The sequence below is a fragment of the Anopheles ziemanni genome, chromosome X (genome assembly GCF_943734765.1).
Source record: "Anopheles ziemanni chromosome X, idAnoZiCoDA_A2_x.2, whole genome shotgun sequence".
In the NCBI taxonomy this organism is placed as follows: Eukaryota; Metazoa; Arthropoda; class Insecta; order Diptera; family Culicidae; genus Anopheles; species Anopheles ziemanni.
In genome coordinates this window covers 8,184,719-8,205,973 of record NC_080707.1, presented here as the reverse complement: position 1 = coordinate 8,205,973, position 21,255 = coordinate 8,184,719, and the positions used below count along the sequence as shown (strand labels likewise).

Below are 21,255 nucleotides of genomic sequence, written 5' to 3'. Positions count from 1 at the left end.
TTGTTGGTCCGCTAGGCTGCACACAGTGCGCCTCACCGTCTCGCCATGGCGGACACGTACGGAATCGTGTCGATGAGCCTCCGATTTGCTTGTAAAACAAAATGACAGTGCCTTACGACACACATACAGATACTGGCCCCCGGGTAGTGGTGTCGCGGGGGAGCAAAACAAGCAACGCGGGTGGTAAACCTCGCCCATCCCAAAACAAACCCTTTGAGTCGTGTTGTGGTGGCAGAGCAAAACCTAAAAAAGCTAAACAGATAAACCTCAGAAGATTGTGCATACGTGTTCGATCTTGCTCCATGGCGTTCTGATTCACGTGGGGGAGAGGGAGGGAGCTCCAGGACTGCTGACGTATCTTTCATTCAATTGTTTTGTCTTTGCTTAAGAACTCCATCCGTGCGTGGACTTCCGGAAGTTTTGCACATCCCTCATAAGCCTTTTTCTGGGGTGTCTGCTAGGCTTATCCGGTTGCCTAGAGGACTATACATAGATGCGCTCGAATTTGTAACGAGCTCCGTTTGGTAAAGTTTGTTTGGTTCTTCATCTCCTGAAATTAGCGAGCGAAACATGTGCCCAAGTGCCGGACGCAAATGGAGCATGTCCGTGTCCCAGCAAGATGATGAGCACTTTGGTGTGTGTGCATGTGCGTGTTAGTGTATTTATTAGCAATACGTTGAAGTCAACAAAACAATCGGCGACCACACTGTGATAGATAAAAAAAGTGAATGCGCGAGGATAAAATGCTCCCGGCATACGGCAGTATCTATTGAGGAGGAAAGAAGGTATCATTTATGGTACCAATAGTGCGCTTACATCTGACATTTAAGACACACACACTTTCCGATATCATCCACGAAAAGCGGCCACTATCAAACGATCAACTGGGCAGCATCAACCGATCAGCAATCAAGCGAACGAAAGGGGACCCGCCAGAGGTCGGTGCATGGCGGCCTACCATGTCCGTTTGTGTGCGTGTATCCTCGAAGCGCAAAACGCCGCCCGGTCCAGCCACTAGAACACCGTTGCCAGCAAGGGGCGCCGGTGCACCCGTGTAGCCCCGATCCCGTTGCGCCACCGGTCACAGAATCGCGCATCACTCCGACGGCCGCGACACCCGAATGGCTCTGGTGACAAACCCGTACGCGGCCAGTACTCCACCCAGCTCTTACTCGGTAAGTTATAAGTATATATAATATGCTTAAGTCCTTCCTTCTCACATCCAGAGGCTGCGACACATTTCGTTAGCTTTTGGTCCTCCTCTCAACGGGACAATTTATGATAAACTCTATAACGCATTTGCAGGTTCCACTGCAACATTTTCAAAACATGCATCAACGCGTTGGTTAGTGCGTTGGAAATGAAGGGAATCATTAAATTAATGACCTCCTCTTATTATGTGCTTTCTTCTAGCGTGCAAAAGAAACTATTAGTCATCAGCCTACTACCGTTCCTCCTTTTCCGTGAAGATGGAAATTATATTCAATTTGATACGATTCGTCCGTCGATTGTTTTATCGGTAGAACACATACGGTTTACATAGCGAGGCTGTCTTGTGCACCGAACCAGGATTTTTATAAGCACCATTGCAAAAACAACGGCACCTAAGAATACAAACAAAACATGTGTGGCAGTGCAAAATCTACCAATTGAGGTCATCACAAAAAAATGTTGATTCTATGCGTTGTTGCAGTGCAAGTATATTCCAATTATTGTTTTTGGACAATTAAACTGTTTCATGAACAACTGGTTTATGCCGAGTCCGAACATTATATTGCAGTAAATTCATTATGATTCAAACGTAAAAATAACAATTTCAAAATCAACTCACACTGTCGATTTGAAAACCTCACACGCTCATTAGGTAGCATAAGTTTTCCTCGGGCAAAATCGATAGACAGATAGACTGTCGTATGTTGTGCATTGTTCAAATGGTAATAGTATAATAAATGTTACAGAACAGTGCAATGACATCCTTTCCTTTGTTCATCCTATTTAAAGACTTTATGGGTTAGCTGGAGCCTCGAAGACGCGTCGCTATTGTTGAAAATCCCCCAGTTTACAAGAACAAACCCTGGGCTGCAAAACGCAATATACGCTTCCAGTGTTGGAGAGCGTTTGGGTTGCGCTAATTTTAGCAAATAAACGCACCGGAAGTAGTGAAACCACAGCCATGTGTTGACTTCGTTACCTCCGTTTCATAAGACGAAACAACAGCAGTGCAATAACACATCTAGATGCAGTCGATATGAAAATAAAGGGCCACAGATTTGCGTGCAACATCTGCCTATTTTGTTTTGTTTTTGTTTTTTCAAATTTTGCTATTCCCCGGGTTTTCCCGGATGATCCTGGTCTAAAACCGAGACGCATGTGCAGCGTGGACAAACATCTGGATCGTCTGCCAGCGTTGGTGGGGTTAATCTATTTTTGCGCCGGGGGTTTTTGCGCGATGTAGCTGCTTGCACTGGGCAGGCGCGACATGGGTTTGTTTTTCCTACACACATGTTGGCTGGTGTTGTGGATCACTTCATGCGCAATATGTATGTTTATCCAGCATTGCAGCGTGATGATGGTGCGTTGATTTGTTTTATCTAGACTTCATCAAACGATGGTGTTGGTATAAGCATGCAAGAACTCGTTCGTTGCAAGCAGATGATGCAATTCAGTATGAATTTATCAGGTTGTCTGAAGATGTTTCAAAACGACCAGTGATGAGGGTTGGTTCCCAAAAACCTTTATCTTCTGTATTATGGGTTTCAGTAATCTTTCTATGTTGGTACGCTTAAATATATGCTTCTTGGACAAATTTCGGTAAACTTAACGACATTAACAAAACATCCATCCTTAAACGCTATATTTATCGCTGTCTTGCTACATTCGAAGCATTTTGGCTCCACGATTTTTCAGGAGATACGCTGTTACAATGACGCTTACCTTTTGTTTCTATTCCAAATGTAGAGATGAAGTGTTGTGGTTTACTTTTGTTTCTCCCAGCCATTCGCATTACATTACATACACACACACGCGCGCGGGAGAGGCGACCACGTCCTTCACGGTCCGAAAATGACCCTAGCGATGGACGACGTACGGCTTTCACCGCAATCAGTTGGCACACCCGACATACACACACACACACACACGCGGGCGCGCGTCCGGACGGATTTGTGTCAACCGGTGCGCGCGGTCTGCAACCATGATGTCCTTCGGGCTTCCTCTCTTGCGTTGCAGCGGCCTCGAGGCCGGGTTTCATACCATATTTGCACCGGTTTCGGCAATGTGGATACGAAGCGCAAAGGAAAAAAGACAAACCAATGACGGCCGAAGATTGGGCGGAAAAGATGTTAAAGTGTATCGCCGTACGTGTTTTTTTTTTTTTGCGCAAAATGGATCCCACCAGCAATGGCGTTTTGGGTATCCCGGGAGCGCGCAGTGGTTCTGGGGGGAAATTGAACCGAGGGAGGAGGGGTGGATGGGGATCGTACAATCTCCTTAAATGGCTTTCGGTCACCGGGCACGGGGTCCGGGTAAGAGGTCATCAAGTTTCAAACTGCTTGTGCTCACGGTTTAGTAATGTAACTTTTCTGTTTTCTCTTTACCTTGACCAACAACGCCATCAGGATGACGGTAATACAGACGATGAAGAAGCGACTAAAGTGAATCAAAGGTAAGGCCGGGCGAGCGATTGCGGTGGCGATCGTTGTGGCAGACAGACAGCAGGAGATGACGGTGTGTTTACTCTCTACCTTCCCACGAACCAGTCGACTGAAGGGGACCGCCACCTTGATGCTAGGGTCAAACAAGCGCCTACGTGCCTCGTGCGAGGAACAGCACCTCAACAGCCCGGGGGCAGCCAGCGCCAGCTTCAGCATTCGCACCCAGCAGCAGGCGGCGGCCAGCAGCGGCGATGGGCCGACGTCGTCGAGCAGCGTCGGTGTGCGCGGCTCGTGCGATAGCTTCGAGGCGGAGGAGTGCGAAGCGGGCGGCGATGCGGGCGACGGAAGCGCGGCGGAGAAGCTGGCGGCCCGAGCGGATGGGGTGCAGGCGAGCCGACCCGCGTCGTCCTGCAGCAGTGGCAGCTGCTCGTCATCCTCCGAAATCCAGCAGCACCTACAGTCGATGTTCTCTCTGCTGCGTCCAGAGGAAACACTCAAGATGGTATGAGGGTTGTCATGCGGCGGGTTCGTATGTTCTCGGCTAACGCTTTCTCTTTGTTTAATGCGGTTTTTAGGCTGTGAAGCTGGAGTCCTTGCGACCAGGTCGCACGAGATATCTAGTCGTGGTATCACGCTCGGTCTCGAGCAAACGGCACAGCACCTACTCGCTGCTCCCGGCCGGTAGCAGCGGCAATATCAACTCCTCGTCGTGGCCATCGTCGACCGGATCGGCGTCCGGCTCGCTGCAGTCGAGCCGGCCCAGCTCGGTGCTGTCCGGATCGACGGCTCGCCTCGGTTCGGTTCCGGCCGGCGGCGGCGAGCACGAGACCAGCGATGCCCGCGGCTATGCAGGGGCCCTCGGGGTGGACACGTTCGTGTCCAGCTTGGAGAACTGTCTCCTCAGCAACGCTCAGCAGCCCAGCCAGCACACCAGCGGTGGTAGCAGGCAGGGTGCATATACTTCGTGTAAAAATGATGAATGTGATAGTAAAGCTAATACTAGATTAAGTAGCGACACTGCTGTCGCCGAAACGGGCAACGCTAGCCACGAGGACGCTTCCGGCAAAACTGGCAGCACCGATATGACGCATTGTGTTAGCGGCACCAGCTCTCTCATACAACCGCAACACTTCCAGCAGAGCAGTCCATCCGCGACCAGCGCGAGCAACTGCACCGATGGAGGTGGGCCCGTCGACGCTGGCAAGGAGATCGAAGAATCCTGTCTGCTCGGCATCGACTGCAACGAGCGAACTACGGTGGGGTTGGTGCTAAAAGTGCTTGCAGACACCTCCATACGGTTAGATGGTGACGGGTATGTATCCAGGGGACATACATATTTTATCAATACCTCCTTAACCAATTTGTCCGGCAAAAGAAAAGAAAATACGGCCGATGGCGATGGTATTTGATCAACTTATTTATATTCTTTCTACGTTCCCTTTTCCCATGCACTACACACGTGCAGCGGATTTAGCGTGAGCTCCTGTGGAAAGCAGCACATCTTTAAGCCGGTCTCAGTGCAAGCGATGTGGTCTGCCCTGCAGACGCTGCATAAAGTGTCGTCGAAGGCGCGTGAGCACAACTTCTTCGCCGGTGGACCGTCGCACGACTGGGTCAGCTACTACGAAGCGCACATCGACTCCGATCGCTCCTGCCTGAATGAGTGGAATGCCATGGACTCGCTCGAGAGTCGTCGCCCGCCATCGCCCGGCTCGATACGCAGCAAGTAAGTGGGTCGGCGCTGTTTTCCAGTGCCGCCACTCTTTAGCTAACATTTTTAAACACATATTTTTTTCCCTGCAGACCGACGAAGCGCGAGGAAACGGAGAGTGTAATACGGTCCAAGCTGAAAGAGGTGATGATGTCGGTCGATCTAGACGACGTCACGTCGAAATTCATCCGTGGCCGGCTCGAAGAGCTGCTCGATATGGACCTGGGCGAGTACAAACCATTCATCGACGGCGAAATGCTCGTCATACTCGGGCAGATGGATGCGCCGACAGAAATCTTCGATCACGTGTACCTCGGATCCGAATGGAACGCCAGCAACCTAGAGGAGCTGCAGCGCAATGGGTACGTGCGATCATTTATTTCCTTTTTATGTTTTGTTTCCATTACATCGTATAACAACTTAGTAGTAGTGTTATGAGGATTTACGGAGACTTTAAGCCGTTCGGCTTCTTTTACCTCTTATTATGGTAATAGTGTGTAGAATAATTTTAACACTAGAACGACCGATATTTGGTAACATGCAAGTCTACAGCAACCTGGTGGTTGTTTCGTAAAAAAAAAACAAAGAAATGAGATTTTTGAATGTGTTTTAGGTCTTACACTTTAGCCGAAAATTTGAGCATTTAATGTCATAACTGGAATATAGATATTTTATTGAATTGTAATTGAATTTTAGTAAGTGAATAACGAACATCGTGATCTGTGTAAGATAGCTACGATTGTTATTTCCCTTCTGATATTTATTGAACCTGATATTTATTGCGTGATCTTATTACCGTATTCGATTTAGCACCATTTCAATTCATATTAGCTTTTTATTTAGGTTATTTTTTTTGTATGTAATGAGAGTCTCTGATACTCTGATTAGTATCGAGTGAACTGGCATCTTCCTTTGAGATAATAATGGATATATTTTACCTGCTTTGACGTACTTCTGACTGTTTAGAATAAACTTATCTCAAACGACGGATATAAGTAGGGATTTATCACTCTTGTGCATAAGTGATATTAGTCCTTCAAATTCGTTTCGAGTTCATCCGTGTTCCATTATACGAATTCATTAATGAGGAAAAGCACATGTTATTTCTTCATCCATGATATGCTTTTTATAGCATACGTTGGATCAGTTTTCTCTTTGATTGTTAGCCGAAACTTGGTACATGTTCGTTGCTTGATGGAATTAAAGTATTAAACGGTGTAAACTGCTGTAAGATAAGGTGGTTTTTTACAGTCAAACGATAGATTAAAGAATCCGAGAGATGAGAAAATATTATGAAGCGCTAACCTAAGGGTTTATCATTCGATCTGTTTTCAGCGTGCGGCACATACTGAACGTGACGCGCGAGATCGACAACTTCTTTCCCGGGCTATTCAACTACTTCAATGTGCGCGTTTACGACGACGAGAAGACGGACCTGCTGCGCCACTGGGACAACACATTCAAGTACATTTCGCGCGCAAAGATGGAGGGATCGAAGGTGCTGGTGCACTGCAAGATGGGCATCAGTCGATCGGCGTCGGTGGTGATAGCGTATGCGATGAAGGCGAACAACTGGGACTTCGAGCAGGCGCTTCGGCACGTGAAGGAGAAGCGCAACTGCATCAAGCCGAACAAGAACTTCCTGATGCAGCTCGAGACGTACCAGGGCATGCTGGACGCGATGAAGAACAAGGAGAAGCTGCAGCGCAGCAAAAGCGAGACGAATCTGAAGCTGGCCGGCGCGAAGGAGGGTCGCTCACTGCCCGGTAGCGAACCGACTCCGCTTATACAGGCGCTCAGTGGCGCCGGCGGAGGGAGTCAGAGTGCGGTGGGTGGCAAAAGGCATACCGTCGCTAGCGGTCCCGTAGCGGAGCTGATGCACGGTAAGATGAGCATTGACGACTCGTCCAAACTGAGCGATGGTCTTGACGAACCGGATAGACATACTCAGCTGCACGGGCCAGATGAATCGTGCTCGTTTGACGAGGTAGAAGCAGCTAGCCAGAGTATTCGAGGGCGAACTCGTACGCGGCAGCACCAGAACCCTCAGCAACCGCAACAACGACCATCGATATCGCAATTCGAACAGCACCAGCAGCCCCAGGAAGAGCAACAATCGCAAGATGGTGCCCGTCAGCGACCGTCGTTTTGCGAGGGAGGCTCCTGGAGGGGTGTTTTCTCGCATCCGGCCGGTCACTGGGGCGAGGGTAACCATCGCGCCCGGCAGTCGACGCAAGCGGGTTGCGCGTCCGTGGCGTCGTCGCGCGCCACGAAGCGCCACAAAAGCCTCTCGCCGGGCACCTTGCATCCGCGGTGGGTTAGCTCGCACGAAACGGCCACTCTGACGGCCTCGCTGGGGCTGCAGGAACCTACCGAACCGATTTTCCCAGGACGTGGCGCATCGGAGCCGCGGGCAAGCCGGCGCAAACAGCAGAGCTACTCGCTCGAACACCTGCACGGCCTGCTCGAGATGCGCTCACCGTGCGCCGAAACGAAAACCATCCGCATGCCATGCGGCAACGGGCAGAACTACAGCGTCTCGCCGAACCAGATAGTGCACCTGCAGGATAGGCTGCCGAAGGTCCGGGACGGGGTGCGAAACGGTAGCTTTCTGAGGCAAATATTTCCCTCTCACTACAACACAACGACGGCGAACAATACCGCTGACGAAACGAGCTCGACGCAAGGTGCTGCTGGTGACTGCTCCATAACCTCATCATCATCCTCTACGTCCGCGTGTTCCGTTGTGCCGTCTTCAACGGCAAACACCACTACCACAACAACCGTGCCATCATCCTCCGCCTCAGCTTCCTCGGTGAAAACGATAGTCTGCGAGCTGGAATCGAGCAGTAGCAGTAGCAACCGTACCAGTATCAGCCATATTCCGGTCGCACCACCTCCCTCGACCAACGATAGCGCTGTGGTCAGTGCCGCCATACCGATTGCCTCGATTGCCGCGGAAGCTGCCGCCGTTGCCGTTGCGTCTCGCAAGGAGCAAAACACAACAACCAGCAGCACCACCAACCCCGCCTCATTCTCCGATAGCAGCACCATTTGCTGGACGTCATCGGCGCAGATTATTCAGTCGGGAGGTTTCACCTTTCCTGAAAGGCTGCAAGATGGTAAGGCCCAGGTAGACATCGAAGAAAAGGAAGTGAAAGAGGGTGAAAAGGAGGAGCAGCAGAAGGAAGAACCAGGCACTCTTCGACAAACGGCCAATGAAGCTGGCGAACGCGTCGCAGAGGTACGATTAGGAACGGTGGTGTCGGAAGGAGGCGAAAGTGAATCGGATGAGCTGAGGCGGCATGAGGTCGAGGTTGTTGAGGAAGAATCCGGTCAGACAAATCATCATCAATCGGTCCAAAGTAATCACCTCGAGCTACCTCAAGCTGATCAGGCGAACGATGAACCATCTCAGCATGCAACCGGAGGTAGCGTTAAGCTGGGGCGGATAACGGCCGTACCAGGCGAAGGGGACACAACAAAGGCTCGCCCCGACGTCCCGGCCGACAGGGAAGACATTCCCTGGCATCCGGGAACTGTAAAGCGAACCAAAGAGAAGATCGAAGAGCGTTCCTCTTCGCAAGCAGCGAGTAGCGCAAGGATCAAGCGCACCGGTTCTTCCTGTTCCGGCGAGCATGTGGACACCGCCAAGACGTCGATGGGAACGCATACTTCCGTGCTGGAAGGGCCGCTGGAGCAGCACACAACAACCTCCCTCCATCGGGGCCGCCATGGAATGGTTTCGACGAACTACGCGCGCCTCTCGGCATCCGCACCGGACTCGTACAATATGTATGCCGGTACCTCTGGTCGCGTGACTTCCACGCCAGCTGCCGACTCGCCGGCAACTAGTCAAACCGCTTCCTGTTCTCCTCCTCCTCTGACGACGACGACCACTGCGGATTCCTCGCTACAGCTTGTGCGCTTCCGGACAAGCATTCACGGGCGGGCGAGCATTTCCACGGGAGGTTCTTGCTTCAGTTGGCCGAAGGGACAGCCACCGCAACGGTCGAAACAGCAGCCCGCCGTCGGAGAAGCCGAACCGCCGCCAGTAAATCAGCCCGGCAAGGTACGCAATCTGAAAATGAGCTTCGAGGCGAAATCGCACGATCGGCGACGGGAGCAGAAGAAGGTACGCTCGTTGCCCTCCTCGCCGGTGGCCGTGCACGCGCAGCTGACGACACAACCGCGGCCGAAACCACAAGGGGATGCTGCTGGGGAACAGCAGCACCAATCGCAACCGAAGCCCTCCGCCGCTGCTACCACCGGCGCCACTCCATCGACAAACACACTGATATCCTCCTCCCATCCAGCCGGATCACCGCTGGAGGACGTGACCGTGCGCGATCTGGTTGATCGGTACGAGATCCACGGACCACGGACGCGAACCAGCTCGAACGGTGGTGCGTCGCCGTCGGTGAACCGCCAGCGACCCCGCTCCGTCTTCGAGCCACAGAAAAGTGGTCACACTACCGCACAAAGCCAACCATCGACGATCACCTCTGGGTTGCTATTCAACGCGGGTAAAACGACACCGCATCTCATCTCGCACGCAACCGCTCCGCTTCGCGTGGAGGAATTCTCCCGGCCGCCCGTGCCACCAGCGGTGCCTTTCGTGCGCGGTCTGCTGGTGCTGCCGGGCGATCCGGTGGCAGCGGCCCAGCTTGCCAACAACAACAACAGTGCAGCGTACAGTCTGTACACGAGGCCCGGCGCGACGACCGGCATTGGCAGTAGCAACACCCGAAACAACAATCTGCCCGTGCTGGGAGCGAACGAGATAGCGGGCTTGGGCCTTGTTGCCGGGGAAGGATCCAACCGGAAGCGGGCGCAACAGCACGGCCGGACCCATCCACTGGCCAAGATCAGTCCGAGCAGCAATGCTGGCAAGCAACAGCAGCAGCAGCAGCACCAACAGCAGCAGCAACAGCAGCAACAGCAGCAACAACAGCAGCAGCAGCAACAGCAACAGCAGCAGCAGCAGCACTTTCTCCATCACCACCATCATCATCACCATCACCATCATCACCAGTATAGTACCCTTGGTAGCCAGCTACAGCAGCATCGACTCGCGACTAGCCTGGTGGCGCCGGCACAAGCGGCGGCCGTTTCCGGCGGCGCATCCAGCGCTACCACGGCCGCAGCTAACGCCTACAACACCATGTGAGCGTGGACCTCCGTCCATTCTCGAGCTGATCCCAGTACCAGCAATAACAAACACACCCTCAAACACAAACACACACACACACACGACAGGCCGGACGATTCGACCAAACCGACCCCCCTACCCTACCTGTGCAATATTCTCTATCTCTTGATAGACTTTTTTATGTTTTTTAAATGTTTTTGTCCTGTACATATACTGGCCTCTCTGGCACACCTTTCTTCCCCGGATGTTGCTATTTGTTGAGCACTTGTGCTTCCACACCGCTTGTTTTGGGTGCCGTGTAAAATTTCTTTAGGCTAAGTTTACATGAATAACTGTATTTGATGTTTTTTTTTCTATTGCTCGCAGTCCCATTTATTTGCATCACGCATCACGACGTAACGTTTACATTTATTTTTTGTTAGACGACGGATCGGTAACTGAAAAAGGGTGGTACACGGCTTTCCGAGATTTCCACATGTATTGGAAACATTCGTGAGGAAACTGAGTCAAAACGTCGCGTATAAAACATTTGCTAGCTGTTACCATGCATTTTCATGTCGAGAATGTCCCTGGACGGAAGAAGCTGGCTCATTCCTCTAGGACGATTGCTCGTACATCCAGGGCGGTGTTTGTCTGGTATGTGGCTTATCATATATTGATAGAAGTTTCGTTGTGCACATGCAACACGTTATTTATTTTTTTTATCCTATTACTGAATCAAAAAGCTGTCATTTGGTTTATTGTTGTGTTTATCGAACTGGTGGTCCCTAGTTTTGGTATTTTCACTGCAACTATGGATTGCTACTGTATTCTCTATGACAGAAACTCATCTACATGAGTTGCTGTAGTATATATGAAGAAAAACATTCCAGCTAATGAGAAGATGTGGTGTTCTATTGTAATTCTACGCTCTTCATTACGCCTAACTTTGTCGAAGTTATCGGACTATGCCTTCCAATTACATAACGTTCTAAGAGCGCCAAGAACGTTCAGTTGTTGTTTTTGCGAAAAACAAATTTATCCAGATTTGATTTGCTTTTATTTTTATAGAAAAATTTTATCCTGACCTCTTTGTTAACTGTTCAAAACAATGTCAGTGTAAGCGGATCGTTTCCCTTTGCTCAACTAAATCTCTAACCTCCATTAGCTCCAGGTTAAGACTAGTGATTACCATTAGCTAAACATTTGAAAAGGCTATGATATAACCACAAGCCGCCTAGGTAGCAACCTTAGCAGAATCAGCTCATTGTTGGCGCAGCTTTGGTTGCTGGCAAGTAATTGGTCTTGGCATTAGTGGCTTCCAAGTTGTCCTCCATCAGTTTAGATAAGAAATTCGCGACTATGTTATCGTTATCTTTCTTATATCCAATGTCACGATGAGCAAAATCGTGCAAAAATGACGGAGTTGCATCGTTAGCGCCATAAATCAAATCTGGCGCATTTTCGACACGATGCCAAAGCTAGTGGAAACGACTGCGATTCATGTGGGTATAAATCACTAAAATTTTGCTTTGTGCAATTCAGATTCAGCTTCATGATTCTTTGTGTTTTAGAGATTCGTGAATCTTTGTTTGAGAGATTCATCAATCCCAAAGATACATCAACCGTTGAAAAGTGAAGTGGGTAGAGGGACCCCCTTGTTTTTGGTCGCATGATCCACGCCAATGAAAGAATCGTGGAGATTCATTAGGGTTTCGAAAGATTCATTAAGGTTTGAATAAGATTCGAATCCCTAAATATTCATAAATCCATCTGAATGAATCTTAGGTGAAAGAATCATATGCATGAATCTCGCCAAAAGATTCATTAAGCATGACACTACTAAAAATGCGTACAACTCGCTCGTATGGTTGTTCAGATCCGTCATCATAATGAAAAGAATAATTGTTTTTTTTTTTGTTTTTAAAGATATTTTTCCCAAAGCTACCGAGCATGGGCAGTGAAAGTGGACTTCCTTTGTATAAACTAAATTTATGCTATAGATTATTTGTTACTAACACTAACATCTTCCCTGTTTGTCCTTTTTTTTTGTTTTTTTCTTTTCTTTTGAGGCAAAACTCTCTAAAATTAAACGTCCTAGTCAACGAAATAGAAGAGAAAAATATGCACAAATAGCACCTAAATATACAGCAGCAAGTTTGATTTATTGTTTCATTAGGTTGTGCGTGTGTATACATTAGAAAGTGTTTGTTGTGCGTGTTTATAACTGTGCAAAACCTCCTCGCGGTTTTGTAGCATCTCCCAAGGAGAAATTTTTTTCGATTTTTTTTTCGATTTTGTTTAGTTTTTATTTTTGGAAAACAAATAACTCGATAAACGAAAGTGCTGCATTTGTTCCCATCTCATTTCCTTCACTACGCATTATGTTAAGACATATTTTACGTCTACAGTACTATCTGTTGAGTATGCGCGTGTGTGTGTTTGTGTATCTGCATGGTTGAAACAATAGCCACCCGCATACCTGGGTAATAGAGAGTCACCGTTCCATTTTTCGTAAATCATAAATGAAAAACCGCAGTGATCACGCGATCGTCATCATCCTTATCATATTTGTCAGTACCAGCTGCAGTCATCGCGACCACGCATTAGTAGTTAACCCTTATCACTATAGCGCTGCAAATGCAATGTCGATGAAAACTCAATGTGTTCTAAAGTTCACTCCCCCCATATATATATTGATAAGGTAATAATGTGCGCTTGTGTCAGATAAGGATTTAAAAAACACATACACACACAATAAAAAATGCTACCGTTCTTCGCTGCATATGTATGTGTGTGTGTGCGCTAGTGTGTGTGTTCATCCTGACAAAAACAAAAGAGATAAAAGGATCAGGAAATTTACTATAATTAATGTCAAAGATACTAGATAGGAAAGCGCAGCAGTACGAGAATACTAATATTGAACATTGAATGGAAACGAAACAAACTAAAGGGGAATCGCGAGTTTTCCCTTCCACGCTTCTCTCTCTCTCTCTCTGGGTTGGTGTTGATACTGACTTTTTTGTATTTTTTTCTTTTCTTTTCCCCCCTGTTACACTTAAACTGAGTCATGCAAGATTGTAAATTATTGTAAAACTTTGTGAAAACACACATACACACACAGGGGATCGAATAAGTCATAAGCGACTGGAGGTGAGGGAAAGCGTTGGGTTGGTTCCGGAATGTAAATGAAAGAGTTAATAACGATCGCGATGCAGATGGCATATAATAACGCATCGTTAGGCAACAACAGTGGAATAAAATCGAATGTAGGAGCAGGGAATACAATTTTGGAAGGAAGAGGAGGGGGGAGGGAGCAATTTGTAGGTGGTCATAATATAGTTTGTAAATATTAATTAAATCTATGGTATGGGTACGCGAGAGACGATGTCGAGACGATTATGCTGTGACGAACGAAACAATAGGGCAACGGAATATGTCTCCATTTTCCCTTAGTGTTTTTGCCTATTTTAACCCTTGAAGCTGCCAACTCTTTTCTACATTCAAAGATACTTTCAACTTTTTTTTATCACGCGCCCTCAGCTTCTGCTTAGAATCGAACGATTTACCTCTGCACCGCACAGCATCTTTTTCGCTAGAAAGTAAATGTCATCGATTTTTTAACCCTCCAGCGTTCGCATTAGCCCTCGCCACCTGATTTCACCAGTCGGTGTCACACACGGGACATGAATTATTTAGTCTGTCATTTGTAGCAGTCTGTTTTATTTGTTTGTCCTCTGTGTGTCTGTGTGTGTGTGTGTGCGTGCGTGCGTGTGTTTGTGTGTGTATGTGTGTGCGTGAGTGCGTGTTTGTGTGTGTGTTATTTGCTTTTTATTGATAAGACTAATTGTCGCTGCCGAAAAAGCAGGAAGCAAGCGACGAAAGCGTGCGCTTCGTGATCGATTGCTTGTAATCATGCGAATGTAGATACATCTATCAGTGTTTGTGTATGAAAGCGATAGGGAAAGATAAAAAAAATCACATTGAGCTAGAAGAGCTAAGTAGAAAGAAGCAGATGGAGAAGGATGAGCAGGAAGGCTACTGAGCAAAGGATGCAGGAAGCAATACAATATTGTAAATGAAATGTTTGTATTTTAAAAAAAGAACACAACATAGAGGTAATAAAATTAGTCCAAATCTATTATATATTTTGCAGAGTTCACATCATTTATTTTAGTTTTTAGACAATCAATACTTTTTATTTATTTTCCAGCCATTAGTTAACTGCTACAACCGCGGTTCTGCTGTTTTAAAGTTGTTGGACAATTTTCTAACAGGCGTAACCAGTAGCTTCTGTTTTAAAATCTATCTTTAGTGTAGCGTAGTTCGGGGTGCGCATGGCGCAGCGGTTGCGCGAGGAAACAGCACACCACAGGTGTGGGATCGAATCTCGAGTCTGGCAACCCTTTCCGGTATTACGAACCGCTATCCACCGATCTATATGATATTACTGTCTGTCTGTCGGTCACCACCGAAACTCTCTTCGGCTGCCTTGTCTCCTGTAATCATGGCCTTTGTCGCCCTAGCCTTTTTAGGGAATTCATCTTCTGGGAACGTAGTCCTCCCGTGGCCACACGGTCTCGCTCGAAGACACTATCACGGCACCCGCTTCGACTTTATCGAGTGACTTACCTGTTGTACTAGGATCGGGCTCGCTATCCGCGTGTCTTTTCACGCATGTCGAACCCGTTACTCCGTCCCCAATTGAGGCCCCTACGTTGCCCCGCTGTCACTTCTGCCAATGGCCCGACTGACTCTGCCGGTTGCCTCCACGAGTGGCGTATCTCGGAGGAACCAGCTGCGACTGCACGCGAAAATTCTAGCAGCTCCCTAGAAGAGGACTCGGGCGGACTACGCTAGGACTGAGACTGGCAAATGTTCACCTACCAGGCGATCCCGTCCCCGAATAGCGAACAACTACACGCAGATACTGTCCCGCGTCTGTTTGTGTAACGCCTCTCCTGTTATCCTGATCTCGTCGCATTTATCAATTTGGAGCTTTGACCTAAGAGAGGAGTTAATTTTAACTCCAATATTACGATCCCCCACTAAAACAAGTATCATCACAGGCGGTCCATCATTGACGCTGCCTTTCTTTGCGGTCTAGAACGTTTTCATTTTGTTACTTCTTAGAACGCAGGGACAATATGTGAAATATTATACCTTGTTCGACCACATTCTATGCAAATCAGAAAACGAATCGGCTTAAAACGGACGCGATAACATGATCCCCCCGTTTATAGTAATATCCATCTGGAGCAAATCGGAACGAGGATTCAGGGGCCAAAAGACGTCGTGGGGTTTTAGCCGGTAAAAACTCGGCACTATCCGTGAACCCATGACAGGCGGGGACAGGACGATTCCTCTTTGTCAAAAAAATAACATGATCGGAACAGTATAAAAACTGAGCGACTCGCGCGCTATCGATTCAAACTGTGCGTGTGCATTCGACGTTAAACAGCTGTGTTTGTTATAAGCCCGTCATCTCCATATCAACCCTGGCATGAACTTCAAGAAGATCTTCGTTTTCGTCATTATGGTGACCCTGCTGCTAGTTCACGGACAAGTCCAGGAAGAGCAACGCGTCAGGAAGAGGGATAAGCTTGTAAGTATTCGCCAGTTCTGCGGCAGGATTCGATTGCGAAGTCCGCGACCCACACCCAATTCTTTCGTCCTCAGAAATACTACGCCAAGAAGTTGGTCAGAGGAGCTGCAGAAGTGGCTCCGTTACTCGTCCAACTCAGCGCGATCAGAGGATAGGCAAAGTCCGCTTCATAAAAAAAGAATACAGTCCGCGATTGGGTCCTCGGGGTCCTCAGAAATACTACGGCAAGGAGCTAGCTCCTGGTCAGAGAAGCTGCAGAAGTGGCTCCGTTACTCGTTCAACTCAGCGCGATCAAAGCCCGCTTCATTAGAAAAGAATACATATCGCGATTGGGTTTTTTACTAAAACCTCAAAAAACTAAAATAAACCTTAATATTGTATATCATATCGATATCCTTCTTAAAATGATATAAAATTTGGTAGAATACACCAAACGAAAAAAATAATATGTGACATGATATGTTTTCACATCTTGTCAAAACGACTTTTCAATAATTTTATATAAGAAACACAGCCCAAAAAGTGTGAATGAAAATATCTACTGAAAAGATGAACCTATACGATTTCCTTCTGAACTCGAACGAAGTGTTTGTGATAATAAAAGGACTCGTTAGGGATAACTAACTTCGTGTAAGTGTTTACACGTGCAATGTTTTACTGCAATAAAGTAGGACACTTAAGCTGAAAGTGCCGGAGTGGTGACAGAGAGATATTGCTGGAATACAACTCCCTTTAGTTCAATCGCTAAGAAAAAAAAGCGGGATTTTAAAAGCTTCCTCCCTTGTTAAAAAAGACTCATTTCTACTGCGTGTATGTGTTGATCACAACACAGATTTTTATTTTATTTATAAAATGGTTGTAGGAAATGTTTTTATATCACAATGGACACATGGTGGCAGGGATATTTTGTTTGCGGTGGGTATGGAACTAAGATAAAAAAAAGGTACATCCTTGATGGGGACTGGGGGTGGTCAATTAGCCGAGGGCTTTCGCTCCTGCAACTACTGGAAGTGCCTTCTCAGCCGCCTTGAACACACGCTTGCCGGCTCCTTCCTGCGGATGCGAAATGGGAAATGCAAGTATTAGTACACCGTTAGTATTATTTTCTAGTCACGCTATCTTCTAGCTTACTGAGTGACTTACAATTTTTTTGCCCAGCTTCTTCAGCCGGCCGGCTTCGGTTTGACCGAGCAGCACCAGCGCCGCCAGCAGGACGAAGACGAAAATCTTGTTGAAGTTCATGTTGAATGCGGCTTGGGTTGAGAGTTGCGTTGAGAGTACGATTGGTTCTCGATTGGAAGCTGTTCGCTGAACTGATGCCTTGATGCTCCACGCTGTGCCTTTTTATTTGCCCCACGAACGACATCTTTCTCTGTCTCTCTCTATCTCGTGCGGCCAAGTTATACACGGCACGCGTCCCAAGTGGCATCCCGGGACTTTACCGAGCGGGAAAACCGGGAATCCCCCGCTGTTAGCAATCGACATAAAAATCACACGCGGTCCTGCACGGGCTTTGCCAAAATGCTGCCGTTCATCCCCGTGTGACTGTTTTTCCTCTGTTTACTTCCACTCCGTATGCACCGGGGGATACCCCGATGGTTCTTGGCGCATCCTATGCAAACTGGACGTTCAGTGTCAGACGTTCACGATCAACTTTAGAAGTCTAATTATCTTTGTTTCGGCAAATGGAAGCGGCAGGAAACTGAAGTGAGTTTTTTTGTTTGCCTTGTTTGTTTACATGCATGTAAACAAATGAAACGAAACAATGAATGAATGAATGACCCTGAAGATCCTATTGGTTTTTAACAGTATGAAACAAACGATTACATGTATGGTTTGAGCAGTAACAACTGTCTACTTCGGTAACAAATGTTAACTTTTAAAGTGTAAAAAAAGATAAAAGAGTTATTAAAGACAAACGAGATCGAACGGAAGGTAAAGGGACGAAAAACAGGATAACTCAGTGGTCGACAACCCTTCGCGAGAAAAAGTGGCAAATGGAATCAACGTACCTTACGGACGGTTGAAAATTTTCAACAGAGAAAAAGGGGATTTCGAGAGGTACCCCCTCAAAGTCGAGTAATATGTGCCAAGGCTGATGCGTTGTTTGAACTGCATGGGACTTGACCATAGGAGAAAATGGTGCAGAGGGGAAATGAATACTTCACATCCAGTGATAGCCGCTACGCACGCAGCCATCCTTCCACTCGCTGGTATCGATACCCGATAACGGATGATGTGGACAAAAGGATGGCCTCTTCGCTTCCCGACCGTCCCGGCGAGAGGACGTGTGTTGTTTCGTCCGTCAGATACGCGTAGACCCTTTTTAAAGTGTAATATACTTTGTCTAGTGGTTTAAAGTAGAATAAAGTATGTTTTAAGCAAAGTACAAAACATAACAGTGACGACGAGGATCAAAGTTTAAGTTATTTCGGTTATACCATCTTTTACGAGTCCCAAAAACGCACTTTTCGGCGAAAAAACAGGCGAGCGGAGGATCTAGTGGCTTACACCTGCCGGGTCAATGGAGCATTCGTGGACTTTGAGTTGACTGCAGTGAGCGAAGAGCAATTCGAGTGCTTCATCCTCGTGTGTGGAAAGGACGAGAGAGAAGCTGAGATCCGGACGAGGCTACACGCGCGCATAGACGTAAGCTTGGACCAGCCTCAAAGGAGACAGTGTCCTCATTCAGGACAATGAACGGTAAGTATAAGTGTTGCATGAAACAAACTATAATAAAAAATCGAAGACTTCCAGCATCAGCGTTCGGGAAGGATTCTGTTCGCGCAAAAGCAGCGGCACCCGGCGAACAAAATATCGAGTAAACCGGCCGACGACGAAAGCCGTAACGGTCAGCGTATGTACCGTGGCCTTATACCGTAAGTACGTTAATATTATTATAAACGGAACCAACTTAAAGCTACAGCTAGACACGGGTTCAGATATAACGCTTATTGGCCATAGCCTCTGGAAACGCGTAGGTAGCCCGTTACTAACAAAAGCCAGCGTAAAGGCTAAAACAGCATCCGGGTCGAACTTAAGACTAATAGGCAAAATCGAAGCAATGGTTAGAATTGGCGAAAAATACCAAAAAGGCTACAATTCGCGTTGCAGAAGCTCAACTGCAACTGTTCGGAGCCAATTTGATAAATGCATTCCGACTGAAATCGTTGCCTTTGGATGCGGTTTGTGGCCAGTAAGCCACGGTGCCACAAAACGTAAAGAATTCAGTGCACAAGTTTCCGGAGGTATTTCGCAGGCCACTGTTGGGTGATAAGAAAAATAAGAGCGAGTTTATTTAAGGTGGTTTTTAATAAGTTGCCATAATAAGATAAGTGAATTCGCGAGTCTGAAATAGTGCAAGGTATGACACATCAGGTAAAATAAAACTCTCTTGTGGCTAGACAGTTGAACCTTGACCAGTAGAAACAAGTTTATAGTGGTGCTACACTTTTCAACGATTTCTCCTGCCCATTCTTAGTTCTTAGGCTATTGTAGCTCACATCAAAACTAACTGAAAGCCAACACAACAGGGTAATCATGGGTTGCCCCTTGCTTCTGTGGATGAAGACAAAGATTCGTCGTAGTCGAAGTCAGAACTGCAACTGGCGAATACTTACAACCTGGCCTCCCTTTGTCCGTGTAGTAAAAGCAGCCGTGTACGATGAAGATAAAGATCTTATTGAAGTTTATCTTGTCGGCGCAATGTGAATGTACGAAGAACAAGACTCCGAGTCATTTAGGTTTTCGTTTCTTTCAAGTAAATTTAATATTAGCACGATATCGTTCCAGTAAGTTAACGTTTTTATTTAACGGTTCCCGGAGATTGAAGAACCTTTGTATGGTTCTAGATGAGTGGTGTGAAAAACGAAATGGGACCCAGGATCGAAATCAAGGATGGCATTGTTTTTTATTCGAGCGTAGCTGGTTGCAGGCAGTTTGATTTTCCAGAGTATTGTAAGTTTAAGCAACAGAAGTTGAAAAACACAGCAGGTTGAATATGAAATTCGAAGCCACCGAGAGGACTATCGACCGAGCGCTCCAATGCCGCCGATCAACGGCAGCACCCTTTCGGATATCTCGCCCACCTTTTTGGCCACGTTAACCACTTTCTTGCCGAACTTTTCCTGTGGACGAAATGTTAGTGAGTCCAACCAACCTTAACCGAAGTCTGCATCACCACCGCCGGCTACTTACCAATCTCTTGCCAATGTTCCGCAACGTACCGGCCTCAGTGTGTCCGTGCAGTAGCAGAATCGTCACCAGGGTGACGCAGATAAAGACCTTGTTCAAGTTCATGATGCGGTTTTATGTGCCTACTTGAAGATGAAGTGCTTACACCAAACACAACAGGACGATATCAGATGCAAACGCAGACTAAGTATCAACAATTCTCAGATCACAAGGTTTATATACTGCCTGGCGCAGGATAAACCAGGGGTCGGCAAAGTATAACTCTCTGGCTCTTTGAATGTTACCTTTCACCGACGCTATTAACAATTTATTTAAATTTAACAAAATTTTAAAAAAATGATTTGCATGTTAATCCAACACTTATGAGATAAGAAGTTGAACATAAATTGAGTAGGTCAACGCAGATATGAAAAGCCGATAATAATTCAATGTAGAGCTGATGATTATTTCCTGCACATTCACTCGCGTTCCCGGTTCTTTCATTAAGTGCTACAATTTCGTTAGTCTACCAAAGGACGGTTAAGTATCTAAAATTTAATGTAATTTTACTAATCACATGTGCATGACATGCACATACTATAGGGCCTTATTCTAATTCGGTTTATATAGGGTGGGGTAGAGAAATGTTGTTATCACACAAACCACATGCTGTTTAGTCCTTGACATACTTGAGTGCATTTTTTCGTTAAGGGGTAATGTTTCCTGGAAAGCGCACTCCACCGATGTGGAAGCATCCTGTGACTTCTCTATGGGATTATCTTGAATCTATCTTAAAAGACAAAATTCAGACCCTGGGAAAGCAGAACACCAAAACAACCCCAACTTTGCTAACATTGCATTGTCGTAGATACAGTCGGAAGGGTTCAGTAAAAAACGTAAAGAAAGTTGTGTTTTTATGAGGGACGTGATTTGCCCGATATGGTTCATAAAATGACATAGAATACGATTTCGTAAAGTACAC

General features: G+C 47.0%; 2 protein-coding genes across 2 annotated transcripts; one reads left to right on the top strand and one right to left on the bottom strand.

Moving 5' to 3' along the window:
* Nucleotides 1-1,121: 1,121 nt before the first annotated feature.
* On the top strand, nt 1,122-10,669 carry LOC131290701 (uncharacterized). The gene is made up of 8 exons (XM_058319864.1): nt 1,122-1,175; nt 3,618-3,664; nt 3,759-4,155; nt 4,229-4,965; nt 5,119-5,379; nt 5,457-5,726; nt 6,700-10,249; nt 10,352-10,669. Exons 1-8 carry the CDS (start codon nt 1,122-1,124, stop codon nt 10,532-10,534), a joined length of 5,499 nt encoding a protein of 1,832 aa, XP_058175847.1. The 3' UTR covers nt 10,535-10,669.
* Nucleotides 10,670-17,004: 6,335 nt separating this feature from the next.
* LOC131290369 (cecropin-A) lies at nt 17,005-17,370 on the bottom strand. The gene is made up of 2 exons (XM_058319519.1): nt 17,244-17,370; nt 17,005-17,153 (listed from the first exon to the last, which is right to left on the bottom strand). The coding sequence occupies exons 1-2, from the start codon at nt 17,340-17,342 to the stop codon at nt 17,076-17,078; spliced, it is 177 nt and encodes a 58-aa protein (XP_058175502.1). The 5' UTR covers nt 17,343-17,370; the 3' UTR covers nt 17,005-17,075.
* Nucleotides 17,371-21,255: the final 3,885 nt, after the last annotated feature.